Below are 27,829 nucleotides of genomic sequence, written 5' to 3' on the forward strand. Positions count from 1 at the left end.
TTGTCAGAGTCAAAATCGAATCATTTGTGTTAAAAAAAAAATCCTGACAGGCTGGGTGTGGTGGTTCATGCCTGTAATTCCATTATTTTGGAGGCTGAAGCAGGAGGATCCCTTGAGGCCAAGAGTATGAGACCAGCCTGAGAAACACAGTGAGACCCCATACAAAATTTAGCCGACTGTGGTGGCACATGCCAATAGTCCCAGCTACTCCAGAGGCTGAGGCAGGAGGATCACTTGAGCACGGGAGTTTGAGGTTGCCACTGCATTCTAGTCTGGACAACAGAGTGAGACCCTGTCTCGAATAACTAACTAATGAAATTAATTAATTAATTTAAAAAATTAACTAGGTGTGGTGGCACATGCCTGAATTTCTAGTTACTTGGTAGGTGGAGGTTGGGAGGATCACTTGAGCGCAGGAGTTCAAGGTTACAGTGAGCTCTGATTGTGCCACTGTACTCCAGCCTAGGCAATTTGAGTGAGACCCTGTCTCTAAAAAAATAAATAATAAAATAAAAACAAAATCCCTGACATACAGAACTTGAAGGCTATGAAGGGAGCATTCTCGTGCATGAATATTTGATAACAAAAACTATCACGGAAGACTGCAAAAACTATCACAAAGGTCTACCACAACCTATCACAAAGGCCATTGCAACCCTACATAAAAACACTTCTGCGAGGGCATCTGCCCAGCGACTGCTTGGCTGACCTTGGACTGGCACCACCTTCATTATTGATCCTTGTAGTCAAGAATAATTATCTCAAAATAATCATATAATCCTCCTAACTTTTCCTTTAAAAACCTTTGTCTTCCTTTACCTCTCTGAACATGCACATAGTTTACTATGGCACATGTATTCCCATTGCAGTGCCTATTCTTGAATAAATATTTTCTTTAGGTATGTTTATTTATGTCAGCTGTATCTCAGTAAAGTAAAGCTGTTTAAAAAAATTTAAACTCATTTATGGTTTTTTTTTTAAAGGGAGGAAGTGACCAAATGTCAAATGCTGTTGATAGGTCAAGTAAGATGAAAATTCAGAATTGACCATAGGAAATAGCATCATCTTAGGTGACATGAACTAAAGTGCCATTAATGGAGTTGTGGAGATAAAAGTGTGATTTGTATGGGTTCAAAAGAGAATGGGAAGAAAGGAAGTAGAGACAGTGCTGACAATCTTTTTGAAGAGTTTTACCAGAAAGAGGAGTTGGGGAATGATACTGAAGGGAAATAAGAAGTCACGGGGAAGCGTTGTTTTCAAAAGAAAGGAGAAATTACAGCTTAACAAAGATAGTGTAGCTTGTTTTTATGCTGATAGGAATGATTCAACAGAAGGAAAAATTATGCTATGTTAAAGAGAAAAAAATTGACATCCATATATATCTCCTTTCTCATAGTCTCAAGAATCTAGCCATAATTATGAATATTAATTTCCAGATGTGTTTCGATATACTCTTTATTCATTATTTTAAAATGTGGCTTTCATGGGTCACTTTTGATGATACCTTCACGTAAAGCCGTGTACATTTTTTATGTGCAGTAATTACTATATTATTCTTCATCTTGTTTATTTGTAAGATATTATATATTGGTTTCTCATATTTTATTTCATATAATTTGTAATATCCATAAATTTGCAAGCAAATTGCAGATCTTCCTCTTTAGCACTTATCAGCATGAGTGTGATTTTTAGATGAGCTACTACTCTTAGGCAAAATCTTTTTCTTAAGGTATGGTTTAAAGTAGTTTTACTGAAGAATCTGATTAATTTTTGAGCTTCCAGTATTCTTATGATTGACTGTTTTGAGGTGGGAGGAAATTGATGTAATTTTTGCTTGAGGTGGAAGTTCCTTCCAATTTTCTAAGTTTGATAACTCTGACCATAATTATTTCCATAGGTACTGGGAAACCCAGGAACTTTCAAAAGAGGCCTTTTAGTCTCAGCCTTGTCTTATTTGGGTTTTGAAACTTATCAAGTCATTTCTCAGGGTGCTGTGGTTAATGCTACAGCCAAAGGTAAGCCTAATATCTGGAACACCTAAGAGTTTTTGTTTTTTATTTTGTTAATAACTTACAATTATTTTTGAACAGATAATGCAGTTAACATTGTTATAGTCTAAATTATGTTCTCTTTTTCTGTACTTGTCACTCTGATATTATAAAAAAATTTTCTTGAAACTATTAATAGAGTTTCAAATGCTTTATTAATACTTTATATTTTTGCAGGACCCTTAAGCTAAGAATTAAGAATATTTTTTACATTTTTAAAGGGTTGAGGAATTGTTGCGTGGGGCTGGGCAGTGGAGAACATGCCATAGAGACCATGTGTTGCCCACAAAGCCTAAAATATTTACTCTTTGGATCTTCATTGAAAAAATTTTCCAACCCTTGCTTTATAATGACAAAATGATTATTTTTTTTCTTCAGCACCAATGTGTATTGTACTCTTCTTGATCTAGTTAAGGAAAATCTCTAGAACTTTGAGATAGAAGTATTGCGTCATTAAATGTGAAATGTCGGATTCCAAATCAAAAGTTTATTATCTCTCAAACAAGAAGCAGTACAGTTAAAGTATGTACCTAAATTACCAACACAGCTTTGCCATCTTAATGGTAACTTGGTTATGCCAGCAGTAAAGAAGCCTAGAGAGTGAGTGGCGATGAAATTGTGAAAGGAATTTTCCATAGTTTGTTGAGAATTGAATATTTTCCCTTGCAAGAAGTGGTCCAAAGCCTGGAAGAAGTGCTAGTCAGCTGGTACAAGGTCTGGTGAATATGATGACAGATAAAAGTGTTTCCATGTCCAGCTTCTGTAGTTTGAGCAATGTTGTTTTTTTGCAACATGTGGTCTTGCAAGAGGATTGTCTTGTCTCTATTGACCAATCTTGGCTGCTCAATTGCAAGCATCCTTATCATTTCACCCAATTGGCTGCAGCACACATCTGCTGTAATTGTTTAACCAGGTTTCATGAAGCTGTAGTGGATAATACCAGCACTGGACCACCAAACAAACACCATTAGCTTTTTTTTTTTGATGAATATTCGGTTTTGGACTGTTGTTTTGGCACTTCGTCTTTATCCAGCCATTGTGCCAAACACTTGGCATTGTCAAAAAAAAATCCATTTTTCATCACACGTAACGATACGGTGTAGAAATGATTCACCTTTATGGCGTGACAGCAAAGAAAGGCAAGTTTCAAGACAATTTCTCTTTTAATGTTCATTTAATTCATGTGGTACTCATCTATCCAGCTTCTTGACCTTACTGATTTGTTTCAAATGGCCCAATATTGTTGGAATAGTAATGTCAGACCTTGCTGCTAATTCACACATGGGTTGAGGTGGATTTGCTTCCACTGTAGCTTTCAGCTCATCGTTATCTGCCTTGGTCTCAGGTCACCCACATGGCTCATTTTCAAGATTAAAATTACCAGAATGGAACTTCTCAAACCATCAAAGTGCTGTGAGTTCATTAGCCACATCCTTCCCAAACACTTTCTTGATATTTCGAGCTGTCTGCACCACATTGGTTCTAGGATGGAATTCATATTCAAAAATGACATGAATTATTGACTTATCCATGGTTTCACAAAAATTGCTCTAAAAAAAAATTTTGAAAGATAATCACAAGCCAAACCATGTGTTTGAACGAATGAAGATATACTTTGCCAATAAAAATAAAACAAGAAGTGTCAAAGTGAAATGTCAGAGATATCAATTGTCAAACTTAGTATTAAGGAAACCAGACATTCCATACTTAATAACCTAATATTTCATTTACAAATTGAATGCACCTTGGTACCAAATATCAAGTGGTTGAAAAGTGAAAAAACTCCATCATATCTCTTGTTTAACATAATATAGATAAGTAAACATATATTAAGACTTGACAATTTTTTTAAAAATTAAATTTAGTTAAAACAGAAGTGAGCCAAACTTTTAGTATGTCATAGAAATACCATTTTAGTTAATTGGTTAGGTCCTTTTGTTTTTGATAATCCTCACTTTTAAATTATAAAGGAGAAGGTAATTGGGGAAAGAAGCAGAGATTCGATTTTGAATAGCTACTCTTATTAAAGTTCTGGTAAAAGGAGGATTTGAGACTGTAACATAAAGGTTACTTAGTTATCTATTGATTTCTTTTATCCACGATTATCTTTTCTGTAAAAAAGCAGATAATTAAGAACTACTATGTTTTTCTTTCCTTTTTTTTTTAATGTATCATTTTCATGAAGAAGGACAAATCGGAAGACTTGGTTTTGTCACTAGCTCAATGACATCTTTTGGCAATTACTTAATAATTTATCTTTTAAAGCTCCCTAGACTTTTCACCATAACTGTCTCACAGCAACCTTGTAAAGGAGTTAGGACAAGTCACATTATAGTATTAATTTTTGGAAAAAAACTCACAGAGTTAAACCTCTTCAAACTCAAAGTATTAAAGGTTAGAACTCTTATCTCTTTATTTCTCTTTACATCTATCATACTTAGTTTTAGTGTGTTTAGCACCGTTATAGAAATGATTGCAAAGATTTAGTCCTTCCCTGAATAACCAAATATGGCACCTTGAAAGACAAAGCCAGTATTACTTTTAGCCTTAATGATTATAGTCAATTTTTCAGAGTGACTTAATGACATAAAAAATTATTATATATTCATTAAATTAAAAATAACATTTTCAGGTGCTAGCCTAGGGTGAGGCCTGCACAGGCTTGACAAGGCCTTGCGCAGCCACAGCAGTAGAGGGTGAGGGGGTGTGAGATGATCAACAGTTTTTTCAGACTTCAGTGAGCTTTTGAGCTGCTTTCCTCCTTTCTCTTTCTCTGCTTCTTGAGTGATCTACCATGAGCTGAACTGGGGAAGTTCTACAGACCAGCTCAAGAATAGGGCTGTGGGAGTGAATTTTCTTTGCCTGGGGATGACTCTGTGTCTCTACCAGGGAGCACACATCCTACTCAGGGGCAGCTGGCCCTTCACCCCTGTTTCAAGATGGTGACAGTGAAGTGTGAACTTAGAATTTCATTTCAGAGGAGGCTGTTCATCATAATAAGATCTCTGTTATGAGAACTGAATCTGTTGGTATGGTGTGTGCTATCAGCAGCTTACTAAAAGTTTTGAGTTACGAACTTGTGTTTGTAGATGTTGATGAAGGCAAATGAAAGGGTGAGACAGTGGATCTTCAACATGGCAGCCCTTTCATAAAAATGCCAAGTATCATTTCCAGCAAAGATTACCATGTCACTGCAAACTCCAACCTAATGATTATCACAGCAGGCATACGTCCAGGAAAAGTAATATACCATGATGTAGTTCAGCAAAATGTGTTCATCTTTAAATTTTTTTTTTTTTTGAGACAGAGTCTCACTCTGTTACCTGGGCTAGAGTGCCATGGCGTCAGTCTAGCTCACAGCAACCTCAAACTCCTGGGCTTAAGCGATCCTACTGCCTCAGCCTCCCGAGTAGCTGGGACTACAGGCATGCGCCACCATGCCCGGCTAATTTTTCTATATATATTTTAGCTGTCCATATAATTTCTTTCTATTTTTAGTAGAGACGGGGTCTCGTTCTTGCTCAGGCTGGTCTCGAACTCCTGAGCTCAAACAATCTGCCCACCTCGGCCTCCCAGAGGGCTAGGATTACAGGCGTGAGCCACCACGCCCGGCCTTCTTTAAATTAATAATTTCCAGTATTACCCTGTATTATCTCCCCTACAAAATGATAGATTCCAACCCAGTGGATATCTTAAATTAAGTATCCTAGAAGTTGAATGCATTCCCCAAAAAACATGTTATTGGAAGTGGCTGTAGCCTAGATAACTGCCTGATTTCGTTTCTTCATTGGGCAAAGACTTTTCACTCTGAAAGTTGTCATGGGTAGATCCTTAGAAAGCATGGAGATTCACGTGTTCCTATGTGGAGTAGAGTTATCATTGCTGGTGTCCCTGTGGAGGATCTGGACTCATATATAGGAACCAATAAAGATCCTGAACTGTGGGAAAAAAAATTCACAAAAAAGTGATTCCTGGCTGGGTACAGTGGCTCATGCCTGTAATCCCAGCACTTTGGGAGGCTGAGGCAGGAGAATCACTTGAGGCCAGGAATTTGAGACCAGCCTGGGTAACATAGTGAGACCCTGTCTCTACAAATAAAAAAAGAATTAGCCAGGCATGGTATTATGTACCTGTAGCTACTTGGGAGGCTGAGAGGAGGATTGCTTGAGCCACAGAGTTGGAGGTTGCAGTGAGCTGTGATTGCATGTCACTGCACTCCAGTCTGGGCAACAGAGTGAGGCCCTCTTTGGGGGGAAAATCGTTTACCTATGGCTACGAGGTGGTTAAAATGAAAGATTGCATTAATTGGGTCATTGGTCTATCTGTAGCTGATTTAATGGAAAATATTTTAAAGAATCTTAGAGTGCATTCAGTTTCTACCATAAGTTTCAGCCTTTATGGAATAAATGTAATATTCCTTAGTATTTTACCCTGAGAGGGAATGATATAACAGACCTTATAAAGATAAAACTGACTCCTGATGAGGAGGCCCAGTTGAAAAAGAATGCAGAAAAACTGGGGAAATTCATAAAGAGCACAAGCTTTAAAATGGTTTGGTTTAAAGCTACCATTCTTCAGATGGTTATTGAAGAAGAGATAGTAGTTATAGGATTATATGGGTCAAATGTTTGGATAAACCTGAATTGTAAAAGTTGCAAAAAGGAAAGAGGATAGAGTGACTACCCTATTTGTTTAGTCTTCTACCTCTTTAATTTAGCATCCAGATGCTGGATGATACTTATTTTTTACAATTCTTAAGTAAGTTCATCAAAGAAGGTATTTTTGGTACCTCTGATATACTAACACAGGTTGAGCAGCCCTAATCCAAAAGTCTAAAATCCAAAATGCTCCAAAATCTGTAACTTTGAGTGCCGATATGACACCACAAATGAAAAATGTCACACCTGTGACAGGTTGCAGTCAAAATGCAGGCGCAGCACATAGTTTAGTCAGTGTCCCCAGGAGAAAAAAGACCTCCCAGCTCCCTTCAGCTTCTATGTATCTTTTCAGTGCACACCCAGATTCCCCCACACAAACACGCTCACCAAGGGTAAAAAATTGCACATGTGCAGGGGATGTACCAAGGACAGGCTCCCCATGATGCCCCACACAGGGCTAAAATGTACATGAATTACTCACTATGTTTATTCTCTACTCTGTGGTATAAAGATGTTGAAAATGTCGAAAAGGCCTGCAGATACCGCTGTGGATAACAGTAGTGAGAAAAAGAAGCAGCATTTATATTTATTTGTAGCACAGAAAGTCAAGCTAGGGAGAAACTGGACGGCAGTGTAAGTGAAATATCTTAAAAAATATGGTGGTGGAATGACTATCGTATATGACCTGAAGAGGTAAAAGGATAAACTGTTGAAATTCTGTGCCAAAAATGGTGGAAAATAGAAAAACACTGCATAAGCTAAAAACGATAATCTTGATTGTGTATTGAAAGAGTGGGTCTGTCGGTGTTGCAGTGAATACAGGCCGCTTAATGGTATGCTGATTATGAAATAAGCAAAGATCTATCATGACGAACTGAAGATTGAAGGGAACTGTAAATATTCAACAGGCTGGCTGCAGAAGTTTTTTTTTTTTTTTTTCTTTTTTTATTTCAGCTTATTATGGGGGTACTACAGAAGTTTTAAAAAAAGACACAGCATTAAATTTTTAAAGATTTGTGGTGGGGATGGGCATGGTGCCTTGAGCCTATAATCCGCATACTTTGGGAGGTCAGGGCATGGTGTCTTGAGCCTGTAATCCGAGCACTTTGGTAGGTCAAGACAGGAGGATCTCTTGAGGCCAGGAATTTGAGACAAGCCTGAGCAACACAGTGAGACCCATTTCTACAGAAAATTAAAAAATTATCTGGGCATGGTGGCATGTGCCTGTAGTCCTAGCTACTCAGGAGGCTGAGGTGGGAGGATTGCTTGAGCCCAGGAGTTTGAGGATGCTGTGAGCTGTGATCATGCCACTGCACTCCAGCCTGGGCAACAGAGCTAGACCATGTCTCAAAAAAAAAAAAAAAAAAAAATGTGTAGTGATAAAGTATCTGCTGATCACAAAGAAATGGAGAAATTCATTGAAGTTGGATGGGAGTATAAAACTGATTTTTTAAACGGCAACATCTATATTTACCACAAGGTGGTACCAAATACCCACTCGTTAGCAGTAACTGAAGAACTCCTGTAGGAACTTTTTCATTATTTCTTTAAAGTAGATAAAATTTAAAGCCCCTTAAAAAAGGATATGCTGATACATTCACAGTACTCTGTATGTGTGTGAAAGTTCATTTGTAAGATGCTTAAAAGATAAGTTAATTACAAGTGCCCAATTTAAATAAAGGTTCTTCATACGTCACTTCAGTTTTCTTCTTTCCATATACTTTTTAAAAATTCCTCTTTATTGATGGACCTACAGAACTGAGATCAATGCTCTTTCATATATGTTTAATTGTTACACTTCTGGGCATTTTTGGTAGCACTGCTTCCAGTACTGCTGACACAGTATTGTGGGTGTGAAAGATTTGCCTTAAATTTCCATGATGTCTCTGCTACTTAGAGCCTTGCATCTAGATACTTACATTTTCCACTTTTTAAGTCTTATATATAGAAACCTCTTTATCTTGCCAGAGGAGTATCTAAGAGCATTTCATTCTTGTCTAGATACCTTTCACATGGCTAGAATAACAGCAAGAAAAACTAGAAAACCAAAGTTCGCTAACATATACGTAGGATGTCATATCATTGACGTTGCTTTCTTTGAAAAATTCTAAGAGTTGTTATGATCTTGTACATATTCATTGTAGGCTAAATTTAAGAGTTCACTATACAGTTGTTGGTAAATTAACATCTCAGTTCATCTTGGGATATTTATTGTTACTTAAGTTGAAAGTAATTTACTTTAAAACTTAGTCCATTTTACAGAGTATGGTCTCTTTATGTCAGTAACGTAGCTTATTTTTAAATATTTTCAGGAAGGTGCAGAGCATTAAGTAAAAAAACAACTGATTTGCAGATATCTGGAGTGGTCTACATGCTCCCACCCTAGTGCCTATGTGAGTCTGTAGTACCATAGTAAGTGTCCTTTTTTCTTGTAAATTACACACTGTATGATTTTAGAAATTCCTTTTTAGAATAGGGAAAAATTATATATAACATATATTTAAAGCCAGGATACTGTAGCTTATGGTATTACACTGTGGAATAAAGGAATTGGAGCTAAGTGATTTTTTTTTCCTCTTTTTTTTTTTTTTTTTTTATTTCAGCTTATTATGGGGGTACAAAAGTTCAGGTTATATATATTGCCCATGTCCCGCCCATCCCCCTGAGTCAGAGTTTCAAGCATGTCCATTCCCCAGACAGTGCGCCTGGCACTCACCATGTAGTCATACCTCCATCCCCTCCCCCCATCCCCCACCTCCCCGAGTCAGCACCTTCAAGGATGACCATTCCCCAGACGGTGGGCAAGGCACTCATCATGTAGGCATACACCCATCCCCTCCCCCCACCCTCCACCCCCCGCCTCAGTCTGATATCCAATTGGTATCATTCCCAAATATGCATTTAGGTGATGATCAGGGAAACCAATTTTCTTGTGAGTACATGTGATACTTGTTTTTCCATTCGAGCTAAGTGATTTGAGAGGTTATAAAAGAATGCATACAAAAATGATTTCAGTTATTCACTAAATTTCTACATTTTTCTTTTAATTACTTGGGTGATGAGATGTAGAATTCCTAGATCCTGCTAAGGACAGTAATCAGTCTTATCGGGGAGTCAGAGAATAATGAATGAATAGATTTAAAAGTAACTTTGCTACTCGTATGTACCATGTGTACAGTCTAATATGCCAGATCAATAATTTAATACTGTATTAGTTTCCTGTCATTGCTGAAACAAACTCAGTGGCTTAAAACAACACAAATTTATTATCTTACAGTTCTATAGTTCAGAAATCCAGAATGGGTGTGGGCAGTGCTGCATTCCTTTCCAGAGGCCCTAGGGGAGAATCATTTTCCTTGCTTTTTTTCAGCTTCAAGAAGCTGCTAGAAGCTTTCTACCTTCCTTGGCTGAAAGGCCCCCTTCCTCCAGATTCGAAACCAACACTCTCATCATTCTGATCTTGTTTTCATTGTCCTACCTCCTTCTCCGAGTCTCTTCTGCCCCTCTCTTGCACTTTTAACGACCCATGTAATTACATTGGGCCCACCTGGATAATCTAAAATAATTTCCTATTTTAAGATTAGCTGACTATCAACCTTAATTCCATCTACAATTCCCCATTGCCACGTAACCAACATATTCACAGATTCCAGGGATTAAGATGTGGACATCTTTGAGGGCCATTATTGTGCCTACCACAAATACCAACTAATGAATAAGGACTAATACCTATTCTTTTAAACAATGTTTGGGTTGTTAAAACCCACACTTTGAGAATCAGCCACTTATAAAACAGAATAGAATGGAAACAAACTTTAGAAAAATTAACCAGCCCTGTGAATATTATTAAACTTCACAGCACTTAATCAGACTGAAGTAAGATTACTGAGAAAAATCTTTATTTAATTTTAGAGTTTCTTTGTTATCATTTAATTTCTTAACTAGTATAATTACAACATGATGTTAACTTAAAAAATACTTCACTTACATGTTGTGTCACAAATTTCATGTTTTTTTTTCTTTTTGCTGGTCTAATTTAATTTTTTAAAAACTTAAAAGCCCTTTTAACTTCAAGTGTACTGTGATTAAACTATACCAAGATAAATAGTAAAGAAACTTAACTGAACACATTGGAATATTACACAGTACCCTTACAGAAAACAAAATTAAGTGTACATGTTGCTTACTAGTAATTAGAATTTCCTAAAATTCAGACTTACTGTTTTTTCAATGAGTAGAGAATTTTTTTAGGGCATTACATTGTCAATAAGGTTCGTGTATTTTGTAGTCATGTATAAACTAGTTGTGGAACATAGTGCCAATGAGGTAAGTTTCAGATTCTCTGTGTAGTTAACTTCATCTAAGTGTCTGATTTCAGATTTGACTCTTTTTGCCCTAACAGTGTCTGTATATGTAAGTTATATCATAAAGAGGATTTAGTAAAATAGTGTGGTTCATTCCATGCAAATAAATAATATTCAGTGCTGTAAGTAGATGAGTTCTATCATCATTTTCTACAATGGATGGCTCTTAATAGCAGCAACAACAAAGACTTTATCTGTGTGAAGGGTATATGTACCCATAATTTCCTCACAGGAAATTGTTATTTTCATTTTTTTAAAAATGTGTCATATTTAGTCAGTGCCAGAATAAGTTTTCTGATTTCTTTATTTTCCATGACTTCAATAAAATATTTTATTATGATAGCTTCATACTTACTTCTATACTTTCATCTAAGTTCTTCAGAATTTCTGATCTTTTTTTATAGGTGATTTCTATATCTGATTTTATTTGCTCATACATAAAAGTATTTATGTTTCTTAGAATTATTACAGTCTGACTTTGGAAGACCTACTTTATGTCTTTTTTCTTTTATAATCTTTGAAGTTGAAGAAATCCTTGAACAAGCAGACTACCTATATGAAAGTGGAGAAACAGAAAAACTTTATCAGTTGCTAACCCAATACAAGGAAAGGTAGGTACTGTATAATCAGCCTAAGTTTGTGGTTTCCTAAAAATTTTTGTTATTTAACAATTAAAGTGGTCCTTGGTGTTTGAAATTTTTTAATTGATTTTTAGTGTTTACTTCAAAATTATTTCTTAGAATTTACAATATACTGTTTCTTTCTTACATTAAATGACACAGAAGTGCTACATGTATGTCATTGATTTAGAAAAGGTGGTTCTGCTTATTCTAGTGGAAAGTTGAAACATTTTTGCCATATTGCTTTGGATCATACAGGGTAGTCATTGAATATATGTTCATCTCATCTATCTGTATTGTGTATTTCTCATTCCTTTTTTAAAAAAGTAATTCCGTATTGGTATATATTTAAATGAATTCAGTGGGATTTAGGATGATTCTGTGCCACCATTGAATGGTAATTGTGTATCACTTCAGAAGCACAGTGGTTTTTTTTTATTTTTTGGAGGATGGAGGTAGAGGGAGATTCAATCCTACACAGTAAGTCAAATAAAACTAAGTGGTATTTCCAGATCACTAATCTACCTTATCTCCTAAACTAAAAACATTGAGTCATTTTAAACTACTTTTCTTAGATCCCCAAAGCCAGTTTTCTCCCCAACATCCATCAATTTTACTTACTGAATATCTGCAGGATAGATCCATCTTTCCTTCTCCATACTCCTCTCAGTAACTTGAGGTGGCTGGTTTGACATTTTATAGTCATTTCAGTGATAACTTGAAAAGTAAGCTGTAAGGTAGTTGGTTGTTATATAGTCATTGAATAATAATAATACTATCATTACTTTTAGTATATGAATACCTTTTTTTGTTAAAGAAATATAAAGTAGGCTCAAAGGCAAACATTTAATAAAAAAGAAATTTAGGTTTTTAACAATATGGCTATTAATTATGGTTAATAATTTATTAAACATTTTTCATCTAATTATATTGAAATGGCAGTTCTTCAAGGAGTCCAATGCCCTTGAAGTAAGCTATGCATCATGGCATGGCATTCAAACATAGGATTTATTTTAAGATTACATTAGATTCAGTCATTCATTCATTAACAGATATTTTATCATATACCTATTGTGTGCCAACTGCTGTATTTGGGGATAGGGATTCAGCAGTCTTGGTTTTTTAGAACATAACCCTGTCTATAAAGTACTTTATGGGACTGTATAAAGTATTTTATGGTACTATATGAATCAGTGAGCTGTCTGAAACACAGTGCCAGTGAGGTTAAGCCTTAAGTTGTATGTCGAGATTTGTAGGGCAAGTGTTTAGAGAATTCAAATACAAAGATATTTTCTAATGAAGTCAGTATTTTAGACACTATAGGTAAGTCAATATTTTATGAATAATATTAAATATTTTATAGGAAATTTTAGCAAATAAAGGTTTTATGTGAAAGAAAATAATCCGTTTAGTATCATTGATAACGGCTTTTGATGTCATGTTGCTTGCCTTTTAACTAAGCTGAAAGACCATAATGTATTCATTAGTGATGTAACCTTTAACAGTTTTTAAATGTGAGCTGAAATGGTTGTTTTATATTTTATTTCAAATTAGTGAAGATGCAGAGTTACTGTGGCGTTTGGCACGGGCATCACGTGATGTAGCTCAGCTTAGCAGAACCTCAGAAGAAGAGAAAAAGCAATTGGTGTATGAAGCCCTAGAATATGCAAAAAGAGCACTAGAAAAAAATGAGTCAAATTTTGCAGCTCATAAGGTGAGTTGCTTAAAGTAACTAAGCTGCTGCTATGCAATGAGAGGCACATTGTTCTGTACTTATTGTCCTTAATTTATGTAGGAAGGAAAATTCTTTATTTTAAAGAAGGAGGGAAGAGATTTATTTTTATAACCTTTTTTCAAAAAGAAGTAGTTTTTTGTGTTCTTGAACATTTGGTCTAACTTCATTAGTATGTTTGGCAAATTACTTTTTTGAGTGCTTATTTTTAAACAAAAGTGTTAGTGATTTCATGATTTGCCTTTATCTTTATTCCTAGCACTTGACAAGTATTTTCTCATTTTCTTCACATTATATTTCTGTTTTATGTGGAGGTAGGAATGTAGTAGCTGGACAACTGACACTTAGTACCATTTTTCACATGTAACTCAGCTATTAATAGATTCTAGATTTCCTAATTGGTTTAGAACAATGTCTTTCAGTAGACAGTGTGGGGAGACATGGGGCCGTGGTTATTGGCATTTGGGATTAGGACATTTCTTTATCATATTGGACTGTGCTCAGTAGAGCCCCCAAATCATGTGACAACCAGATGCTATATCCACACATTCCAAAAGTTCCCTTGAGGTGTTGGTATTCCCCTCCCCAATAGAACTACTACTAGTTTATATAGAGGATAGAACAAATATGCATTCTTTTTTTTTTTTTTTTTTTGCCTTGAGACAGGGTCTCACTCTGTTGCCCAGGTTAGAGGGCCATGGCATGATCATAGCTCACTGTAGCCTTGAACTCCTGGGCTTAAGCCATCCTCCTGCCTCAGCCGCCCAAGTAGCTAGGACTACAGGTGCATGCCACCATGCCCGGAAGTATTTAAAATTTTTTGTAGAGGCCGGGCAAGGTGGCTCATGCCTGTAATCCTAGGACTCTGGGAGGCTGAGGTGGGCAGATCGTTTGAGCTCAGGAGTTCGAGACCAGCCTGAGCAAGAGCGAGACCCCGTCTCTACTAAAAATAGAAAGAAATTAGCTGGACAGCTAAAACTATATAGAAAAAGTTAGCTGGGCATGGTGGCGCATGCCTGTAGTCCCAGCTACTCGGAAGGCTGAGGTGGTAGGATTGCTTGAGCCCAGGAGTTTGAGGTTGCTGTGAGCCAGGCTGACACCATGGCACTCTAGCCTGGGCAACAGTGAGACTCTGTCTCAAAAAAAATAAAATAAATAAAATTTTTGTAGAGTTGCAGTCTCACTGTGTTGCCCAGACTGATCTCGAACTCCTGGCTTCAAATGATCCTGCCACCTTGGCCTCCCCAAAGTGCTGGAATTACAGGCATGACCCACTGGGCCTGGTCCAAATTCTTTTAAATTTATTGAGACTTGTTTTATGGCTAAGAAAGTGGTTCCACATCATCGTCACCATCCATCTTTGTAAATGTTCTTTGTTCACATGAGAAGAATATGTATTCACCTGTTGTTAGGAATATCTTATAAATGTGTCATTCAGGTCAAGTTGGTTGATAGTGTTGTTTGAGTCTTCTAAATCCTTGTTGATTTTCTGTCTACTTGTTCTATAAATTATTGAGAGAGGAGTGTTGAAATCAATCCACAAGTATAAGTGCAGATTTGTCTGTTTCTCTTTGCAATTCTATTAGTTTTATAGCATGTATTTTAAGGTGCTATTATTAGAGATATAAGCATTTAGGATTGTTATATTTTCTTGATGAAATATATTTCTTTATCATCGTAAAATGATCCTCCTTATCTCAAGAAATATTCTTGGTTTTACAGTTTAGTTTGTTTGATATTAATGTAGCCACCTCTTGCTTTGCTTTGATTAATGTTAGCATGGTATATCTTGTCCTTTTACTTTTAACTGCTTTGTGTTTTTATATTTAACATGTACTCTTTATAGGCAAGTGATAGGTCTTGCTATTGTTATTTTCACATATTTATAGCATGTTTATTGATTACTTCACATTACATAAAATTCACCATTTTAAAGTTTACATTTCTGTGGTTTTTAGCATATTCATCACTATATTGCACAATCATCACACTATCTAATTCCAGAACACTTGCATTACTCCTGAAAGTAAACCCCATACCCATTACCAGTTAGTCCCAATTTCCCCCTCCTCCTATTCCTTAGCAGGCTCTAATCTACTTTCTGTTTCTATGAATTTGCCTATGCTGGACAAATCACACAATATGTGGCCTTTTGTGCCTGGCTTCTCTCGCTTAGCGCATAATATTTTCAGGGTTCATCCATGTCGAACAAATGAAAGTGCCTCATTCCCTTTTGTGGCTGAATAATATGCCAATGTATGGATATACCACTTTTTTGTTATTCACTCATCAGCTGATGGGCATGTAAGTTGTTTCCATCTTTTGGCTATTATGAATATTATGAATAAGCTGCTATAAACAATTGTGTACAAGTTTTTGTGTGTATAGCTGTTTTTAATTCAGGTAAATTCACGTACCATAAAATTAACCATTTTAAAGCGTACAATCCAGTACCATTTAGTACATTTACAGTGTTACACAACCAACTCCAAAACATTGTCATCACCCCAAAAGAAAATCCTGTTCCCATTAAGCAGTCAATTTCCATTCCGTCTTAGCCCCAGCCCCTGGCAACTACTAATCTGCTTTCCATCTCTATGGGTTTATCTATTCTGTGTATTTAAATGAGTGGAATCATATATTATGTGATCATTTGTGTCTGGCATCTTTATCTTAATGTTTTTGAGGTCCATCAGCATTTAACAATACTTTATTCCTTTTTGTGGATGAATTGCATGGATATACCACATTTTGTTTATTCATTGGTTGATGGACATTTGGTTAATTTCCACCTTTGAAAATAGTTAATAGTTCAGCTATAAACATTAATATGTTAGGCTGGGCACGGTAGCTCACACCTGTAATCCTAGGACTCTGGGAGGCTGAGGTGGGAGGATCACTCGGGGTCAGGAGTTCGAGACCAGTCTGAGCAAGAGCGAGACCCCATCTCTACTAAAAATAGAAAGAAATGATCCGGACAGCTAAAAATATATATAGAAAAAAAAATTAGCCGGGCATGGTGGCACATGCCTATAGTCCCAGCTACTCGGGAAGCTGAGGCAGTAGGATTGCTTAAGCCCAGGAGTTTGAGGTTGCTGTGAGCTTGATACCACGGCACTCTAGCCCGGGCAGTAGAGTGAGACTCTGTCTTAAAAAAAAAAACAAAAAAACATTCACATATTATATAAGTACTTGTTTAAATACTCGTTTTTAATTCTTTTCAGTATATGTCTAGGAGTGGGGTTGGTGGGTTATATGGTAATTCTGTGTAATTCTTTGTGAGGAATTGAAACTTTTCCAACGTAGCTGCATGTTGTCATACATTGCCACCAGCAGTGTATAAGGATTCTAATTTCTCTACATCCTTGCAATATTTGTTATTGTGCTTTTTAAAATTATTATAGCCACCCTAGTAGGTGTGAAATGGTATCTCATTGCGGTTTTGATTTGCATTTTCCTAAAAACTAATGATGCTGAGCATATTTCCTGAGTGCATTGGGCACTTATATATCTTCTTTGGAGAAGTATCTATTCAAATTCTTTGCCCATTAAAAAAATTTTTTTTTCCACACAAATACAAAGAGAAGGACTTTGCCTATTTTTAAATTGGGTTGTCTTTTTATTGACTTATTCTGAATACTAGTCCTTTGTTAGATATATGATTTGCAAATATTCTCACGTGTGGATTGTCTTTTCACTTTCTTGATAGTGTTCTTTGATGCACAAGTTCTTAATTTTGATGAGGTCCAATTTATTTATTTTTTCTTGGATTGATTGTGCCTCTGGTGTCATATCTAAAAAAGTATTGCCTAATCCAAGGTTATGCAGATTTTCACCTTTGTTTCCTTCTAAGAGTTTTATCTTTTTTTAGCTCTTACATTTATGTTCTTGATCCATTTGGAGTTAATGTTTATACATGGTGTGTGGTAGAGTTCTAAATTTATTCTTTACATGATTAGTAATTTTTGATTAATGATTGTCAGACATTGTGAATTTTACTTTCTTGGGTACTGAATATTTTTGTATTCCAAAAAATGTTCTTGAGCTGTATTTTGGGACATGGTTGAGTTACTAAGAAACAATTGATTTTGTTTTTAAAGGTTTGTTAGGCTGTACTAGAGCAGCATTTAATCTAGGGTTAATTTTTACCACAACTAATGTTCCCAGCCCTTTGTGAGCTCTGGGTGTCTAATCCTTTTGGGTGATTCTTTTCCCAGCTTTTGATATTAATAATTTCTTCACATGCAAGTGATGATCTTTATTCAGCTGAATACTGAAGGGTACCCTTTGCAGTTTTTTGGAGTTTTTGCTCTAGGTATCTGTCTCCTCTACAGTATTCTACCTTGTGAACTCCACACATTTGGCTTTCCTCAGATTTCCAGTTCTGTCTCCTCAATGCAGGGAAACTGCAGGGCTTGGCATCTTTTTGCCTTCCCTGGGCTGCAGCCGGAAATCCTCTTCAGGCAGTTATCTAGAGCAATTGTAGGGTTCACCTTAATTGTTTTTTGTCTCTCAGGTGTCACTGTTGCTTGATGGCTAGTATCTTGAAAGTCTTTATTTCTTATATTTTAAATATTTTCTTAGTGTTTCAGGCAAGAGGGTTAAGTCTAGTATCTATTGCCCTTTCTTGGCTGGAATATCTATTTACAATAAAATTTTTCTTAAAAATTGAAAACTCATTACAGACAACAGACATTTTGGAAATTGGAAAAAAGTGCAAATATGAAAATAAAGATCACCCATGATCACACCGCCTTACCATCAGCTCTTGCTAGTATGGTCACTAATGAACAGTCTTGTAAATGACAATGTAAATGGACTATAATTTAGGAGTTGTCCATAAGCTTGTGTTCGCTTTGCATATAGATGATACTTTAATGCATAAGAGATGATTTTATCCAGACCCTGATGTGTGGGAGAAGATCAGAACACAAAGTCTGATACCCTGTGTGACCCCTATAGTCAACTGGATTTAGGCAACTGGGTGACAGCCAATGGAAATTTAAATGAGCATAGTCCATAGAGATATGTGTGTGTGTTTTAAATTTTACTTCAGTGAACTTATCTAGATACAAAAGATTTTGGTGGAGAGTAGATTTAAACAGAAGTTATGATAGTTAAGATCTTTTTGGTTATAAATATTAGGATTCTACAGAAATTAGCTCAAACAAAAAAAAGAGGGAGAGGTGTTTATATAGATATTTTAAAAAGTTGTATTTCATAGAATCCAAAGGGCAGGTGCATTTGGGCCTCAGGGAAAAAACTGACTTGATTGCTCAGAGGCTTCCCTAATCGTCTCTCCTCTCTGCTGTTATCTGAAATCTTTTTCACTGCAGACTTTTCCCCTCCCTATATTAAGTCTTGTGACTTTCCACAGCACCTGGGTTTATAAAGTTTGGATATTTTAGATTCAATTCTTGGGGAAGAAACTCAGATTGTCTCAGTTTGTCTATTGTTCGACTATGGCTATAGGGACATGGTCACAATTGACAAATATGTCTGTTCCTATTATTGGTTAATAATTATTATTATTTTTTGAGACAGAGTATTGCTCTGGAGCCCTGAGTAGAGTGCAGTGGCGTTATTGTAGCTCATTACAACCTCAAACTCTTGGGTTCAAGTGATCCTCCTGCCTCAGCTTCCTGAGTAGCTGGGACTACAGGCACGTGCCACTGTGCCCAGCTAATTTTTTCTATTTTTGGTAGAGATGGGATCTTGCTCTTGCTCAGGCTGGTCTCGAACTCCTGACCTTAGGTGATCCTCCCTATTATTATTTTTATTTGTTTGTTTTTTTGAGACAGGTTCTCACTTTGTCACTTGGGCTACAGTGCAGTAGCTCACTGTAACCTCAGACTCCTGGGTTGAAGCAGTCCTCCCATTCCAGCCTCCTGGATTATAGGCACATGCCACTACACGTGGCTAACTTTTAAATTTTTTGTAGAGATGGAGTTTTGCTATGCTGCCCAGGCTGGTCTCTGCGCCCTGCTGGCTGTTCCTATTGTAACATTGCAGATATGGGGGCAGAAGCAGGTCCTAGAAAAGAAGACAAGGAGATAAAACAACATTCAATTACAAATTCTTCTAAATTTATACTCAGGGATAGGTGTGGTGGCTCACGCCTGTCCTAGTACTTCGGGAGGCCAAACTGGGAGGATTGGGGGGATCACTTGAGCCTAGGAATTTGAGGTTACAGTGAGCTGTGATCACATCATTGCTCTCCAGCCTGGGCAACAGATCAAGAGCCTGTTTCTAAACAAACAAATAAACAAATAAAAACAAAAAAATAAAAATAAGAAAATATAAATAATATAAAACTAAATAAATAATATATAAAAATTTAAAAATTATGAAAAAAAAATAATTTTATACCATAAACATGATCCACTATCTCCTCATTATGTTGGTGACCTTCTTACATAATTCACCACTTTCTACCTTGTATTATAGTTCTCTATAAACATGTCCTATCCCTGAGTTCCTAGAGGGCCATGTCCACTTTTATTTGTATATTCCCCTACATTTAATACAGTCTTTATGCTCAATAACTTTGTTGAATGAGAATGACTATTAAGGAATAAATAATTATACAGTTTGACTTTGTATGGAATGGAATATTAAAAATATTATCTTTTTTTTTCTATTTCTAGTGGTATGCAATCTGCATTAGTGATGTTGGAGATTACGAAGGCATCAAGGTTAAAATTGCAAATGCGTACATTATCAAGAAACATTTTGAGGTACTGATGAATTACTAAAGTTTATGCATTTAAAATGTCTGTATTTTTCAGAACAGATTTTTGTTTCAGATCTCTGTTGCTGTATTTCAAGCCACCTATAGCTAAGTGGCCTAAAGCAGTGATACTTTATTATTTCTTACAATTCTGTGGGTTAACTGAATGCAGTGCTGCTTTTGCTTTGCTTGTTATAACTGAGGTGACTTAGCAGCATTCACCTGGGCCCTCAGCTGGGACTGGAATGTCCAGGATGCCTCTCATCTGCAAGAGTTCTCCCCACTGGTCTTTTTATCATTTAGTGGTCTAGTCCCAGCTACTAAGCATGGTAACTGGCCTCTAAGAATGAGCGTTCCAAGGGAAAAGTTCCAATGTACAAACTTTTATCAAGCCTCTGCTTGCATAACACTTGGTAATATCCTATTGACCTAAAGTTATGTGGCCAAGCCTAGTTTCCATGGGAGAAAGACCAGTGACAAAGGTCCTGAATACTGGAAAGCACAGTACAATGTAACAGTCTAACACAACTGCTATAGGACTCTTAATAGTAATAATTCTATTAAGATTATGATCTCTCAGTGTGTGTTATGTATGTGTATATATGTGTTTTAGTATTTCCCCTAAAGTTAATTTACTTATTTATAGTAAGCTCTCCTTTCTTAGGTGCTAAGAATTCTATACCATGCATGGACACTACTCCAGTGTCCTCAAAAAATAAAACCTACCACAAAAAACCAAGATATTTATTTTTCTTTTGATATTGTAGACAATCTCAAAAATACTAAGGAAGAAAAAGTGATGGAAACATACATAGGGATAGAGCTGGATATGCTATATAAATAGCTTTTCATAATTTTATGGTTGTAGTCTCAATTCCTAGTTTATATAACTAGTGAAAAAGAACACTGGACTGGGATTCAGGAGACCTAGCCTTTCTTGTTCAGGCATTGATAGTAATATATATACATTTAATAATTTACATTTTACAGTTTGATAATTTATATGTTTCAGAGTTTAAGATCATTGAAATCAGATTACATTATGTAATCAGTGTTACCTTACAGCATAATTGGTAGCATTTTTTTCTTTCTTAGTGGCACATAAAATAATGGTGTGTGATAACATTTTTTGGTATCCTAGATTCTGTGAAATACAGTAATTTGCTCAGTGGCATTAGATAAATTGCCTAATTACTATGTACCTCAGGATATAGAAATACATAATTTCCAATATTAGTAAAGAAAAATTAGGCCGGGTGTGGTGGCTCACACCCATAATCCCAGCACTTTATGAGGCTAAGGTGGGAGGATCACTTGAGGCCAGGAGTTTGAGGTTGCACTGAGCTATGACAACACTGCACTCTATGCGGGGCAACAGAGTGAGAGCCTATCTCAAAAAAATACAATATAATAATAATAATGAAAAATTACAGTAAATATATTAATGTATACTCTTTAAAAAAACAGAACGTTATAAATAACTTTTAAAAGTTTTGTATAAGCTTTTAAACATATACGTGTAAATGTATTGAAAATGACAATATATGGTACTTGCATACTAAAAAGATAACTTATGCTACTTCCATTCCAAATTCCATTATACATCTAAAGTAGTAAGAAATTATCATCTTTGGATTGTTTTTGAAAGACAAACTAATGGCATGAAGGATTATAAAAGAAAAAAAAGTTTGCTTGAAAGTAGCCTCTCTCGGCACTTCCTATAAGAAAATTGAACCCTAATGCCCCAAAGCATCCATTGTTGTGATGAATTAACTTCTCCCCCATGCATCTAGAATGGTATTTTTGTCATTCTTAGGAGAATGGAGAAAATAGCGAATAAAATAATTTTTTGTAGGGCTTAATTTTCTAGCAACACTCTAGTTGGGAAAGGTTACTATAAGTTCCATATAAATAAAATATCATATCACTGTATCAAAGCAGAAATAAAAATTAGGTCAGTGCTGATTCTTACCCATATTATCAAAGCAAGATTTCTGCCAAGTTATACTTGGTTAGCCATATTCTAGCCATTGTCTGTACTACTATTAATACTACTATTACAACATTAAGCAATGTTAGTATGGTAGTAATAAATCAAGCACCTGGTGTTATTTCTTGAAAATAATGACGGTAGCAATAGAAGATATCACTGTACTAAGCACTTCCCGTTACTTGCTCGTCTAATTTTCACCACAACCTGATGAGGTAGGGTTATTACTTTCTGTAAGAGAAAACTTAGAATATAGAACTTGCCGAGGTGAACAAGTTAGGTCATTGAGCTTTAATTTAAACCCTGGCAGTCCATCTTCAGAGATGTTGTTAACCATTATAAATATCTGAAAATGTGTATCTCACACATTACCAAACTGAAAGTGAAAATGTGGGTTTATAGAAAAGCAAAACTAGAAAGTCTTAATTTTTTAAAAAAGAGTCTTATTTTTAATAAGATCAACATTAATCTGTGAGATTTTCTTAGTGGCTTTCAACAAATAATGGATAAAAGGAGGAGTAATTTGTTTAAAGTTATTCTTTAAAGAATAATAGAAAAATTAGCTGGGCGTGGTAGTGAGCACCTGTCGTCCCAGCTACTTGGGAGGCTGAGGCAGGAAGATCGCTTGAGCCCAGGAGTTTGAGGTTGCTGTGAGCTAGGCTGACAACACAGCACTCAGGGCAACAGAATGAGACTCTGTCTCAAAAAAAAAAAAAAAAAAAAAAAAAGATAAATACAGATAGGGAAGTTGAGCAAAATCTGTGCACAAGAGGAGACTTTCTACAATTATGTACTTTTACTTCTTTTAGGAAAGAATGCTCTCTATTCAGCATTCATCTAGGATTTGCCAAAAAAGGACTTTTTATTTATTTTTCCTTTAGTCTGGAAGAAACATTGAAAGCTATAGATTATTACTGTTTTTAAATAAAATTCATTTGTATATTTCATGTTTTTTTCTCATCTTGATAGACCCTACTGTCAGTTTCTGAACCTTGTAAAATAGTGACCTCAGTACAAGTCATTAATAGTGTATTGAAATGAATTTAATCAATTAAAGAATCAGGACGAAGAAAGTTGGTATTGATTATAATAGAAAAATTGAAACATAGGGTTACAATTTTTTTTTATATCATGGCTTCTTCAGCATAGTAAAGAACTCATTGATTTTCTCATTTCTCATTAGAAAGCAATTGAACTGAACCCTAAAGATGCCACCTCAATTCACCTTATGGGTATTTGGTAAGAAAATTTCTTTAAGTAAATATTTCAGTAGTGTTTAGTATGTTTTTATTTTGTAGTATGTATAAATATTTTACATATAAAAAAGCAAGATATAAAATATTTTAAAATATTATTTGGCACAGTTTATAGAGTGTTCAGTCCGTTAACTGGCACTTATGCATAGATTGTTAGAACATACTAAATTTGATTATGATCATGTTAAACCTTGTTATTCAGGTCATTTAGAAACATGTACAGACTAAAAATGCCTTAAAACTTTTTGTTAGACCTTTGAATTCCATTTCTTTGAAAAGACTATTCTCATTTACCATGCTAAATGAAACTGGGCTAATCTACAGTAATATAGTATTAATAGAATCCCCCAAGAGGGTCTTTGCATCTTCAAAGTATGTCAAATATAATCTTCATTCATCTGAAGAACAATATAATCTAGCTTTTAGTATCTTCCTATTTTTATGTGATCTTATGTCCAACATAGATTATTATTTTGCTGTTAATGTATGTACACCAATGTGTTAAGTACTTGTTGGTTTAAGAATCTTTTTTGAGACAGGTTGGCTACTGTTTTCTTTGGGGGTAGTCTGCAGAGCTAAATATTTATTGTCATCTAAACAGTCCTGCATCAAAGTCTTTTAAAAGAGAAGTAAATAGGCCAAGTGTGGTGGCTAATGCCTGTAATCCCAGCACTTTGAGAGGCTGAGGCAGGAGGATCTCTTGAGCCCAGGAGTTTGAGGTTACAGTGAGCTATGATGGTGCCAGTGTACTCTAACCTGGGCAACAGAGAGAGGCCCTGTCTCAAAAAAAAAATTTAATTCCTGTAAAGTGCAAATTGTTTAAACATACAATAGAAGATTCCTTTTATAATATCTATTAAGATGCTTAATTCTCTTTAAGAAGAAAAAAGAAGGCACAATTTGAATGTATAATATTATTTTATTTCCCCGTAGGTGCTACACATTTGCTGAAATGCCTTGGTATCAAAGAAGAATCGCCAAAGTGCTGTTTGCAACTCCTCCTAGTTCCACCTATGAGGAGGTAGTGTGATGTCCTTTGTTAAGTTAGTACCAATTTCTTAACCATAGCACCATTCTGTCTGTGTCCACACATACAGAGGTCTGATTCATTGAGGGACCTGAGCAAGTTTCTAATGATCCAGCTCAACTATCTTACCACAAAGGCTTAATACTTAATATTCATGACTGGTGAGTGGTTTTCCCCCCCCTTTAGGTGAGTGGCTGATAATTCTGGAATACTGTCAGCTAAAATAACTCATGGCTATAATCTGCCTTCATTTTCTATTTGAAATCTGCACCATATAAAAGTCATGAAGTAAAACAAGAAATAAATACAGCAACTGTTATTCCAGCAGGTTTTAGATACTTTCTACACAATAATACAGTCATTTAGGAAGATAAAGCACATGTTTGAATTGATAAAAGAACAGTAATTATAACTTTTTATAAAAAATGAATATGAAAGGTTCATGCTCTCATATTTTCAAGGCCTTTTTTCTGTCAGAAATAAAATTTAAAAGAATTTCTGGGTAAACATTTTTGGGTTTATTTGTCCCAGAATTTTCGGAGTAAGGGAATAGACAATTTAAAAGCTCTCCCAATAGTAGTATCATAACCAGGAGCTATTTTTTTTTTCTGGGAAGCTACATTATAGATTTTGATGTAAAGAATATTTAATTATATAATTAAACACAGTTGGGGTCTGGGCGCAGTGGCTCACGCCTGTAATCCTAGCACTCTGGGAGGCAGAGGCGGGTGGATCATTTGAGCTCAGGAGTTCGAGACCAGCCTGAGCAAGTGAGACCCCGGCTCTACTAAAAATAGAAAGAAATTACATGGACAGCTAAAAATATATATAGAAAAATTAGCCGGGCATGGAGGCTGAGGCAGGAGGATTGCTTGAGCCCAGGAGTTTGAGGTTGCTGTGAGCTAGGCTGATGCCATGGCACTCTAGCCTGGGCAACAGAGTGACACTCTGTCTTTTATATATATATATATATATATAAGTAAATACATACATACATACATCAAAACAAAACAGTTGGGAAATATTTATTATTAAAAAGAATGCTTTCTAAGAAAAAACATAGCTCTACTGTAATAAATTGGTTGTTTCTAAGAAATCAAATGTCATTAGATAAAACATTATAAAAACAGTAGGTTAAGTGGGACAAAAAGAATTAGCAATAGAGTTTTAGACCCACATTAACATTGTATGTAATTTCAATAATAATGGAGTTTTAAAAAATTCACTGGTACAACCTATGTATTACTGAATAAATTCAGCTTTTGATTATATCTAGGCTTTTTTTTTTTTTTTTTAAAGATACAGAGTCTCTATCACCCAGGCTGGAGTGCAGTGTTGTGGTCATAGCTCACTGGAATCTTTAATTCCTATGCTCAAGCAATCCTTCTGCCTCAGTCTCCTGAGTAGCTAGGACTACAGGTGCATGCCACCATGCCTGGCTAATTTTTAAATTTTTTTGTAGAGATAGGATCTTGCTGTGTTGCCCAGGCTGGTCTTGAGCTCCTGGCTTCAAGTGATCCTTCCTCCTCGGCCTCCCAAAGTGCTGGGATTGCAGGTGTGAACCACTGCACCCAGCCTATATCTAGTTTTTACCAGTGGTCACTAGTTATGATTTAAGACAAAAGTCAAAATAGCTGAGTTACACATGAGAATGTTCTTTCCTTTCTGCCCATGATGCTAGTTTGGTACAAGTTCCCAACAAAAGTAGTCCACATATTATAATCGTAACCTATGATGATTCAATAGTGTTATGCTCAATCTGGCTATGTTAACACTTTTTTTTTTTTTTTTTTTTTTTTGAGACAGAGTCTCACTCTGTTGCCCGGGCTAGAGTGGTGTGGTGTCAGCCTAGCTCACAGCAACCTCATACTCCTGTACTCAAGCTGTCCTCCTGTCTCAGCCTCCCAAGTAGCTGGGACTACAGGCATGCACTACCAAGCCTGGCCAATTTTTTCTATTTTTAGTTGCCTGGCTAATTTTTTTAGTAGAGTCAGGGTCTTGCTCTTGCTGAGGCTGGTCTTCAACTCCTGACCTCAAGCAATCTTTCCACCTCTGCCTCCCAGAGTGCTAGGATTACAGGCGTGAGCCACCACTCCCGGCCAACACTCACTATTGAAGAACTATTATTTTAGGATGTTTTACTTCCTGACTTATATTTAATAAAAGAATAGATCTTTAAGGAAATGCATTTTTTATATCAAGTGTTTTAATCTTTTTCATTATATCTGGGCTCTTTGTGTTTTTAACAGGCCTTAGGCTACTTTCACAGGGCAGAACAAGGTAAGGTATTTTTTATTTCATGTATTAATATAGTTAAAACTTTATGAATGCTGAATATATACTCTAACAGGAATTTCTAAAACAAAGATAAGTTACTTATTCTGTTATACTTCTTAGTGCATTAGATACTGTAAAACAATTTTTGAAGTCTTTTTTCAGTAAAGATCACCTGAATAATAAGCTGCTACTTAATTTAGAGTTGCAGCTCTGGAATGGTTCTTCATTAGATGTAATTTAGCCTGCCTTTTATGACAGGAGTCTCTGATAGGTTAACTGTCTTATTCAAGATTACACAGCTAATTAGAGGCATTTAAATGGAAACTCTGGTTTTAAACCAGGCTCGTTTGTTCTGTGGCAGATGTTGTCTTCTTCTGTGAAGAAGAGTTCCGTGTTATTCTTGTTTTGAAAAAATGACTAGCCATATAGAACTGTCATCAGCCCATCCTAAACTTATCCTTTTTTAACTAACATTAGTAACACTAAGTGGGGGAAATAAGGGACATAAGCATATGTTGCCAAATATGGCATAAAACCACTGCAAATGTATTTCTATAAAATTAAGAAAATTAAGAAGACATAGTGTTTATTGAATTTGAGATCCTACACATATGGACTTGTTCAAATGCTTTCATGATAGCAAAGCATTTAAAAAAAAAAAAAAAACTATGTTTTCTAAAGAATTTTGTCTGAATGTTAAATATCTCTGTAATTCACAAATTTTTATTTACTCATAATTGCCTTCCATTGTTACTATCTCATGATCACACTCTTTCACATATTATGAATCTGAATCTAGGAATGAAATTTTCTCAAAGAGATTTAAAAGTCTAATTACAAAGTAAAAATTGGACTTTACAGACTTAACTGTTGGGGTGTGGAGAAAAACATGGTCCTGACTTCATAGAACTAAGATAATCTTTGGTAACTTCAGTCATCCTCCAGTGACCTTACCTTAGAGGTCACTTCCTCTAGGTAGCCTTTCTTTATGGTTCATACCTAGTTTGGAAGCTTCTCCTATGGGCATGATATCTTGTACCTCTCCCATCATGGTCCATATCACTTCATAGTATAAACATTTATTTATATATCTAAGACTGTAAATTTAGGAAAGATAGGGACTTTTG

At 35.7% G+C, this 27,829-nt stretch overlaps 1 protein-coding gene across 1 annotated transcript in view; it reads left to right on the forward strand.

Moving 5' to 3' along the window:
- Positions 1-27,829, forward strand: part of RMDN1 (regulator of microtubule dynamics 1) — a 31,975-nt gene that overhangs the window by 1,925 nt on the left and 2,221 nt on the right. The window contains exons 2-8 of the mRNA XM_045561543.1: positions 1,898-2,015; positions 11,594-11,681; positions 13,245-13,404; positions 20,070-20,159; positions 23,326-23,381; positions 24,332-24,419; positions 26,675-26,705. Of these exons, the coding sequence (XP_045417499.1) occupies positions 1,898-2,015; positions 11,594-11,681; positions 13,245-13,404; positions 20,070-20,159; positions 23,326-23,381; positions 24,332-24,419; positions 26,675-26,705 (631 nt within the window). The remainder of the gene's footprint in view (positions 1-1,897; positions 2,016-11,593; positions 11,682-13,244; positions 13,405-20,069; positions 20,160-23,325; positions 23,382-24,331; positions 24,420-26,674; positions 26,706-27,829) is intronic.

Source organism: Lemur catta, chromosome 9 (assembly GCF_020740605.2).
Source record: "Lemur catta isolate mLemCat1 chromosome 9, mLemCat1.pri, whole genome shotgun sequence".
Lineage (NCBI taxonomy): Eukaryota > Metazoa > Chordata > Mammalia > Primates > Lemuridae > Lemur > Lemur catta.